The following is a 10,000-nucleotide window of genomic DNA, read 5'->3' as shown; positions in this document are numbered from 1 at the left end:
AATTTCTTGGAAGTCTTTCTTGTGAGGGTGGAAAACTGATGAAGATCCTGGCTTTGAGTCGACGGTTGTCAGACAAAAGCGTCGTAGAAGCGGTGAGAACGGCCTAGGCTTAACGCAAATGCCTGATATGCCGACAGTTGAAACTGCAGCCGAGTGCGTCTCTCGCCAGTCAGTGAAGATAGAACTAGATGACAGGCACCAAATTCCTCCTGGAAACTTTTTAAAGAGGACGACGACACGAGTGATCGGGCCACGTGATTAGATTCAATTTGTGAATGAAACTGACTTCCCCATCAAAGTGGTTTTGAAGAATGTCAAGGAATCCAATGATCACTTCAGATTTGTTAACGTACCACCTCGTTCGTCTCACCCCGAAGGATTCCGAATTCCTTTGTTGAAGCTCTTTGTTCTTTATCTAAACGGAGACGCGAGTGGCAATATGGAACCGCCAACAAGAGATGCGAAGGTGTTTGAGTTTGCATTGTCCATTAATATTTGGCAGCATCCATGGCCTGGAAAAATCAACATCCAAGACAAAACGCATGATGAGTTTACCAACGGTGAAGACACCTACAATCTCATGAAGTATGGCGAAGTCCCATCATTTTACTTTTTGAAAGAAGATACCTACTTCATGGTGAAAGCAGAAATTGTTAAGTGTTGGTTTCCAAGTTATATTGGAACCTGGCGGTTTCTAGTTCAGCAGTTTGATCCATTAAACATGGAACAGTAAGGAAGGGTCCAGTGCATGGGAAACTGATGCAAATCACTGGCATGCTTTTGCAGAATAGTTTAAAAATGAAAATAAACCTGAAGCGGAGTCTTAAACTTGTCTCACTTCATAGCTTTTGTTACTATAAGGATCAAAGGACGTTTTTTACGCCATTTAGAAACTGAATGAAATGTCTTAGAATAATCTTAGAATAATAAGCTGGAGTAGTATGACGGAGGAACTCCTTAGTTGGCGCTGGTATGCCAAGTTTGCATCTTTCAAGATGTTTTAGTCGTAATGTACAAAGCTAAGCATAACGTTATTCTTTTAATAGCCCATTAATTAGTGATATTTTGTGCAAGTACGATAAGAAATTCAAGGTGCCTAAACAGTAAATTTTCCCGCTCCGAGTTTGAGACAAATCGGAAGTATAGAATGATGTATTTTGGACCCTATTTGTGGGGTAAAATGAGCAGCGGCTGTTGTAAACGAGTGTTTCAAGTGAGCAATTCACAACGTGATGTGAAAAAAGTACTGAATGGTAGCTGTATATGTCAAGAATTTTTCCTGAAGGTTTTGGTTAGCATGATAGAATGTGTTATTTCTTAGTTCTGAATTACCGCTGTGTAGTGCAAGTTATTAGATTACCGAGGTATTAATATTCAAAGAAATAGAGACATATGCCTACTATCTGCAGTATAAGTGAAGCAAGGATACCCAAGGCACTACTCTCTGTATTTATATTAAACGAGTATTTTATAATAAAGTCAATAATGCACGCCGTTTGATTGGTTCTCACCTGTGATCTATTTGAGGACAAATGCATAGCTGACGTCATCAAAAAGGATACATATATAAAACAAATAGATTGTATGTTGCCGTGCGTCTGTAAATATAGGAAACTTAAAGGGACACTGTCAACCATGAGTCATTGCGGGAGAGCGCTTTCTTCGGCGTCATTTTCTGTAATACAGAAAATAGTAATCTGTGATAGGTAAAGCTCCATCGCGTTCCATCGGCCGTAAAATCTTGATCTGGTGGTTGTAATATTTGAAAATAGTTTATCTAATATCTGATTCGTGTATAGGTATCGCTATTTTGTTGTTACTTCCGTTTAAAGTGCTGGATGAAGTGGTCTAAAAGATGTCGCCGTCCGAGGGCAGAAGGTCGACGTATTGTTTGGCTCGTATCTTAGACATTTAATTTTTGGCATGAACGGAAATGAGTGTCAGGATTTGGAAAAGCCCTGTTCCGTAGATTCATGGTCAAGAGGACAGGAACGAAGTACAACACCAATGTTTCGGAAAGAAAACTGCTTATCTCTTATATTAGCCCAATACAATGTACATGTCTTGGGTTGTTACGCAATCCAGCTCCCTTTAATACGGAAAATTTCTATGGAGGACGAGTGAGAGCAGCTGGTGTGCGAGTGACGTTGGTATCTTTTGAAGGAAGGCGGCAAATAAACAAGGCGAGAGCGGCGATACTGAAAATGTGTTTTTGGAGGGCTGTGAGGCAATTTAGCGAAAAAAATACTACTAGCGCAGTTTAAATGTGTTCCCGGACTGGCATTGGCTCGCAAAAGATGCGAGGGTAGTTGAGATTGCATTGTCCATTTTTAACCATCCAGTTCCCCTTCAGCAAAGGTGGCATGGAAAAATCAACGTCCAAGACAAAACGCATGATGAGTTTACCTCTGATGAAGACACCTACAATCTCATGAAGTTTGGTGAAGTCCACCCATTTTACTTTTCGAACGAAGATACCTACTTCGTGGTGAAAGCGGAAATTGTTAGAGGTTGGAGTTATGTAACCTGGCGGTTTCTTGTTCAGCAGTTTGATCCATTAAACATGGAGAGTAAGGAAGTGTCCAATGCAATGCAATGCACAATTGCTTGAAAATGAAAATAATGAAGCAGATTCTTACTTCATAGCTTTTGTGACTGTAAGGATCAAAGGACGCTTTTTGGCGCCATTTAGAAACTGAATGGAACTTCTTAGAATAATAAGCTGAAGTGGTTCCAAGAGCTTGTTCGCCTGTCAAAAGACAACTCAGCTGCACACATGAAGAGGAACTCCTTAGTTGGGACTGGTATGCCAAGACGTTTGCATTTTTCAAGATGCTTTAGTCATAATGTACAAAGCTAAGCATAACACAATTCTCAAGTCCATTAGTGATGTTTTGTGCATATAAGATAAGAAATTTAAGGTGCCTAAAGTAGGTTTTCCGGCTTAGAGTTTTAGACAAATCGGAAGCATAGTATGATAGCTGATGATGTATATTGGACCCTATTTGTCGGGTAAAATGAGCAATGGCCTTCGTTGTAAACGAGTTTTTCAAGTGAGTGATTCACAACGTGATGTAAAAAAAGTACTGGATGGTAGCTGTATATGTCAAGATTTTTTCCTGAAGGTTTTCTGGTTATAAAATGTGTTTTTACTTAGTTCTGAATTACCGCTATGTAATGCACAGACATATGCCTACTATCTGCAGTGTTAGCGAAGCAAGGATGCCCAAGGCACTGCCATCTGTATTTAGCTTAAGCGAGTGTTATATGATAAGCTCAATGATGCACGCACTTTGATTGGTTCTCAACTATGATCTATTTGAGGACGGATGCATACTGAGCTGACGTCAGCAAAAAGTCTTAATTCTTTATGATACATATATAAAACAAATAGATTCTATGTTGCCGTGTGTCAGTTCAGTATATCACAGAACATGTCAAAATGTGGTGAGAACATCAGTGACACACTCGGCTATCGCTGTGCTTGCGACTTTTTTGTTCTTACCACATTTTGACGTAATCTGTGACATATTAGGGAGCTTAAGCAACGACAACGGCGACGGGAACCAATTTGGATCAGGACTGGTAAAACGACACTGAACAGGTTTTTTGGTGCTATTTAGACAAAAACTATTACGTTTCCTTGGCATTATCAGGAAAATTACATAACAATAACGCCTAAGGTGAGTCTATGAGTCATGCAATGCGCCTTATTCGCGCGGCGGCCATATAGATTTCGTACCCCAAGCCTCGAGTTGAAATGTTTGGGAACGAGTTTCGGTGCATGCGCAAAAACAAAAGCTTTAAATCCCTCGGGACTCAACATGCCCACCGTGTGATTGTATTTTCCGGGACAGAAAATACAAAAGCTCGTTTCCGGTCACGTGCACAATGCAAAAATAGATACTTTTTTCTTATTGGGCAAAAAGTTCTTCGTGATCCAGTGGTTGTTGTGATCTCTTGTGAATCGAAAGGGTTCCCAAAAAAAAGGAGAAAAGTAAAAATCAAGAAATTTAAACTTGATTAGGAAATGAATTGTTACGTTCGTTCCCTGTGTTTGTTCCCGAATGTTATCTTGAAGCTTTGCTGTGGAAATTTTCTGATTTTTTTTAAAAGTGATATGGTAGTTGTGCAAACAAGTTTATGCAAATAAAACTGCATAAAGTAATTTAGAACTGTGGACCACTTATTCAGTTCATAATATATGTACATGAAATTGACAAATCAATTCCACCCTTAAATAACTGTATGAAAATAATGTTAATTAAAATCAATAAGTCGCTTGTCTTTTTCCGAACTCTCGAATGTGTATATTTTGCATGATAACAGCCATTTAAGCCTGGTTTTCACTGGAGACGCAAGACCAGGCACAAGCATAAATTGCTTATCTTAGTGAATATAAAACGTCGACATACGCATAAAAATCAAACATGGCCTCAAATGCTCAGACGCAGAGAATCTGGAACGAGTGCTTTTTAAATAGACCATTTTCGAATTCTCACGGCTGGACTGGATCTAGCATGAAATGGAGGCTAATGCGGGCAAATCTTTTTAAATGCTAATTAATTTCCCGCATTAGCCTCCATTTCATGCTAGATCCAGTCCAATCGTTAGAATACGAAACTGGCCTATTGGCCAGACGTAGCAAATTTCCTTGTGCTTATGCTGTGTTTCGTTTTCACACAACGCAAGCGAACGCTAGCATAACCGCAAACACAAGGAAATGGAAAATTTTGATCCTCGTTCTTGTGCTTGAGCTTCTGCTTGTGTCAACCCCATTTTTAAGGTAAAAGAAACGCTCTTATGCTTGCGTGCGCCGTTAGTGAAAACCAGGCTTAACGAGCCAGCAAATTCAGTCTTTAATTTCACTGAGAAAACTGTCTGCTTTGAATAGGTTCACTTGTCTCGCGAGTATTAGTGGCCAAACCAGTTCACCTCAACTCCGGATCGAGTTCTTTATTCAGTACGTGAAACTCTGAAGTGTGACAATGCCATTTAAAATGTTTAGCATGACGTGTTAAGGTAGTGGTTCTTTTAAAGTGCGCAGGTGACGGTTGAGTGCTTCCGAGAAAGCGAAACAACGCAAAGGGAATGGGGCGGAGGACATTGGGAAGAACTCTTTATCACGCGCGCTTCAAAAGAAAAAAAAAGACCCCTAGCCCCAAAAGCTGTGTTTGTATTGGTTGTTTTCTTCTTTGAAAAAAAAATTCACATCTTGCGATTTGTTGGCCTTTCTATAACGCGTGTCACCACTTGCGAGAGGCTCGCGAAAGTAGAAAAGGAAATCCCTACATAGGGCTATTCGAGCAACCCATTAATCCTTTCTACCAGTTGAATGATGCAGCGGGGGACGGCCTTAAGTGTGACCATTTCAATGGAAGAGATTTTAAATCACGTGCTAGGCAACCACTAAAGTGCACGTGATCACCTTGTGTCAAGGTTCTTGTTTATAATGAGTGAAGAATGTTCGTTTCTCTTAGAGTTGAACAACGTACTTTTTAGCCAAGAAACTTACGTCTTTCGTTTTTTTAATTTTGCTGTAATATTTAACTTAATATTTATATTTCATCTGTCGGGTTCGGAAGCCTTCTTTGTCGGGTTATTGATCCGAGACCGGACTGTTACTTGGAACAATGTTGATCAATCCCTTCACTGAAGAACCATTTCTTTCAATAATGAAGAAAAAAAATGGACAACAAGCTTTCTTTCAAATAATTCTTGCAAATTTTTAAATTACGAAAAATATTGTACTTAATAAGGTCGTTAAAAAGCTTTATTTTTGGTAGTTCATTTGAACGAAAAAATGTCACAAAAACCTTTTCCACCGTAAAATTTATTGAAACAAACAAAATATCTGCTATTAGGGGCAAAAAAAACCCTTCCAATTTCAATTACGTGCGTGTAAACAAGAAACATAACAGCAGTTAAATAAATTTCAGTATGACAGTTCACACCAAACCCTTTTCGGAAGAACCTTGACCGTAAAGCCCTGGCCAAACTATCAAACAAAGTTGGATCCAACATGCAACATTGTTCGATGTAAATGTTGAGGTAGTGGGAAAACACTATCCAACATTGCTTGACGAAACTGATTCAAGTTCAAGTTGGCGCTAAAACTGAAACGAATAGCGCTTGTAGCGTTTATGCTACCGGCGCTGTTGGAGGACAGAAATGACCGATTCAAACGAGGAAAAGGCAAAGAATGGTTAAGACAACGTGTAGGGTATTGTATACATACAATACAATACATACTTAATTGACCGCTCCCTATAGGGGCTTTTCAGGGCCAATGAAACACAATCAACGAAACAACAGAACACAACAACAACAACTCTTAAGAATCCCAACTGGCCAGAGGCAAACCAGTCGGCTATTTACAAGTGCATGAAGGGGTAGTTTCTAAAGAAATTGTGGTGCTGCGTCGGTGGGGAAGTAGTATACAAAAATTTGGTTTTATCAACGGAGTTGATAATGTAAATTGGCCACCGTACAGAGATTCTAAAAGCTGACGTTTCGAGCGTTAGCCCTTCGTCAGAGCGAATCCGCGCTCTGACGAAGGGCTAACGCTCGAAACGTCAGCTTTTAGAATCTCTGTACGGTGGCCAATTTGCATTATCAACTCCGTTGATAAAACCAAATTTTTGTATTTACAAGTGCAGCTGGGAAGTTGAACCAGGGACTACCAGGAAACAAATTCATTGAGTGGTCAGAGCGGGTCTTGAACCCGGGATCTCTGGGTCTCAAGGCAAGCGCCCTAACCACTGGGCCACACTGCCTCCTTTTTATGGAAGGGTATGTTTACTGCAAGATACATCCATGATTAGGAGGTGATGAGAATGAGAAAGCGATTCGTGATTGGTTTAGTAGGACACAACTTTGTTAGACGAGCGGCAAAACACTGCAACATTGTTGCGTCGAGCAGAATTGTTGGGCGTAATGTTCGATCACAAGCAAACTCTATCCAACACTTGATCTAACAGAAATTGTTGGACGAACGTCTTCCAACATGGGTGGCCAAACGGTCGAACAATGTTGGGTCGAACAAAGTTGGAGTGTTGGTTGAATCCAACTTTGTTCGATAGTTTGGCCGGGGCTTAAATAATGAAGCACAAAAGAGGCAACAAGCTTTCTTTCGAATAATTCGTTACTGTCACATTTCCAATTTTTTTTTATCTTAACACTGTGCAGAGTTGAGCGGCCAGACAACTTAGATGCGACTTCACTAAACACTGTGATGCATTCAAGGCATTCGATTCCTTCAATGTTTGTTAAATCCATAAAAATAATTGCCATTTGATTTCAGTGTTGTATATAATACCAAGTTGGTAAAATATTAGAAACAAAGGTCACTTGATATCCAAAGGCGAAAAATGAAATTGTCGTCGAAGATCATTACTCTTCGCTGTAAAGATTTCAAATATTTATTTTTCACCGCCTGTCTTGTTTATCCAATTGTCGTTCCATTCTTAAGCTCCATAAGGGTATATTTTGTTTAAAGATGCACTAAAACGCCAATCGCGTTACAATGACTTTCGATGCCATTGCAGGTTAATTAAATGTTCTCCTGTGTGCACCAGAGAAATCTACGCATTACCCCAACCCCCTCAAACCTAACAAAATACGGACAGAAGACTCTATGCCCAAAGACACCACTTAGCAGGGGAGTGACAGGCAAGACTTTTACCGACACGGAAAAAGTGGAAAAAAGAAGATCATACTCGCATTCTAATGCGAGGTGTCTCTCATAAAGCGTCACAAAGTGTTTGGTGTGAAGATTTACGGTCCTCGTACTGTTTTCGCACCTGTTTCGTCTTAATACAATTTGCACAATCATGAAATTTTATTTATTGAAGCCTTTCTCCCGTCGTTAACTTTATTTTGTGTGTTTAACTTTGAGAATACAGTAGAACCCTGGTAACTCGACCTCCCTCGCTAACTCGAACTGAGTCTAAATTAAGATTATAAACATCGTATTGCAAACTTCTGTACGACTGTTTTAAATATCTTCTCAAAAAAAAATCATTTCTAGCAACACCAGACGTCAAAAACAACTCAGTGTTGAACTTCGTAAGAAACACTTGAAATACTGGTGAAATGAAACTGAGGATGAAATTTTACCTGTGTTTGCACAATTTTTCTGAACGTTGAAATTATATTTTTCCCGTTCCCATGGAAAATTGTTTTCGGTGTTATTTCAGGCAAATGTTTATATCTTTAGCTTTCAGGAAATGTAAAAAGGACTGTAAAATACTTAAAATTATTCTGGTACAAGATTTTTGTCCACTAAAAACTGAAATTGCTCGATTTTCTATCGGATTTCGTCTTAAATACATTCACATTATTGCATCGTCGTAGAATGCATAATCATTACAGTTGTTACAAAATGTTTTCGTTTCTCATGAAATAAGTTCAGCTTTCACTGTATTGTGTACCGAAGTGCTGAAAATCAATAAACTATTGACAGGTGCAAGTTGGAAAATCGTAGGGAGGTGGTTTGGAAATGGCTATGATAAAGCGTTGTGATTTTTCGGACAAGTTAATTTGTAACTCAGTACACTTGTGCTTTCGTTCTAATAGAAAACATATGAAGTATTATAGAGGTCAGTTTATAAAAGTATGTTTTTTTGTCCTCACGATCGTTGTGGTGTCAAATGACCCTCTAAGACTCGCCAATTGATGAAAAACTTAACAGCGAATGATCGGGGAATGTGAGATTTAACTGGATAAAGCAGAGAATGCTGTTATAAGTGATGAAATTTGGCTTGACACCACCAGCCTGTTAAAACACGGTTGCCACGGCAACGTCATTTATGGGAACATCAGACAACGTCAAGAAAAAGTGGCACACCTTTATTTCTGTGAGGGACAAATAAACAGCTACTAAAGTTTTCAGCATAACAGAATAAAGCACTTTTTCCAAAACTCGAAAAAATCTAGGAAAGCGGCATCTACGCACCTATACAAGATGAGATAACCCTAGCAATCTCATTAACATGTTTGGACCATGACAAATTTTGATTTATGTAGACTCCTAAGGATTTGTAAAGGTAATCACATGATTTCGAGTGCAATTTGGAATAAATAAGCACGAGTAAATTTTTTTAAAGACGACCAAAATTGCTCGAGCCCGTATGGCGAGTGCAATGTGTAGCCTTTGAAAAAATTTACAAGTGCTTATTTATACCAAATTGCACGAGACAAATCATGTGATTACTTATTAATAATATACATGAAAAAATTCGAGATGGTTAACCAGAACAAACGCACGCGTATCACGCAATCAAGGAAAAATTGCGCCATAATTGCGCCATCCAGGGCTCGCACTTGATTTGAAAACAAATGATTTGATTAGCTATCTGTGAACTTCTTTGTTCATCGACCAATCAGAATGCTTCCTTTATTACCTTTTTTCGCATTCAATTACCTCTTTTCTGCACTGTGTTACCGAAAAACTGCACTGCTGTCAGCCAATCAGAATCGAGTAATTTTTTCATGTATATTATTACGTGTGAAACACTATTTGTTTTGTGACCTTTAATCTGTATAGGAAGTGAATGGCCAACGAACGGTACTAGCAAGTCTCTGATGTGAGCCTTCTAGCTATTTTAAACATTCGTTCGGTTTTGTTTGCCACACCACGCACAACAGATAGCTCAAAATTTACAGACATTTCTGTTGAAGATCACTTAGATAATAGTCAAACCACTTTAGGGCCCTTTGATCAATGCAATAGCTATCTATTGTAGCTTTCGTAAGAGAATCTTATGTTAAACTGTTATCTATATGTGCTATGAAGTGATCTAAAGCCGGATTAACATTTGGCTACATTAAGGTCGTTATCTTTGAGAAGTTAATACACTGACAGGTCAAGCATGCGTTTATTTGGTAGATATTCCATAGCACCTCAGTTTTCCCAGGGTGTGATACCCACGCTCGCTAGGGGGGCTGATATCTCCAAACCTCAGCTGCATGACGGGAAGATGAGATTTGTTTGTCAACA

At 39.1% G+C, this 10,000-nt stretch overlaps 1 protein-coding gene and 1 pseudogene across 1 annotated transcript in view; one reads left to right on the top strand and one right to left on the bottom strand.

Moving 5' to 3' along the window:
- LOC137972612 (uncharacterized) overlaps window positions 1–384 on the top strand; it is a 3,158-nt pseudogene extending 2,774 nt beyond the window's left edge.
- A 7,482-nt stretch (window positions 385–7,866) lies between these two features.
- Window positions 7,867–10,000, bottom strand: part of LOC137973236 (contactin-associated protein-like 2) — a 4,255-nt gene continuing 2,121 nt past the window's right edge. Inside the window, exon 3 of the mRNA XM_068820009.1 lies at window positions 7,867–10,000. This exon is cut by the window's right edge and continues 501 nt beyond it. Within this exon, the coding sequence (XP_068676110.1) occupies window positions 9,879–10,000 (122 nt within the window). The 3' untranslated portion in view covers window positions 7,867–9,878.

Source organism: Montipora foliosa, chromosome 10 (assembly GCF_036669935.1).
Source record: "Montipora foliosa isolate CH-2021 chromosome 10, ASM3666993v2, whole genome shotgun sequence".
Classification (NCBI taxonomy): Eukaryota; Metazoa; Cnidaria; class Anthozoa; order Scleractinia; family Acroporidae; genus Montipora; species Montipora foliosa.
Note: the sequence above shows the minus strand (reverse complement) of the source record. Positions and strands in the feature narration are given on the sequence as shown.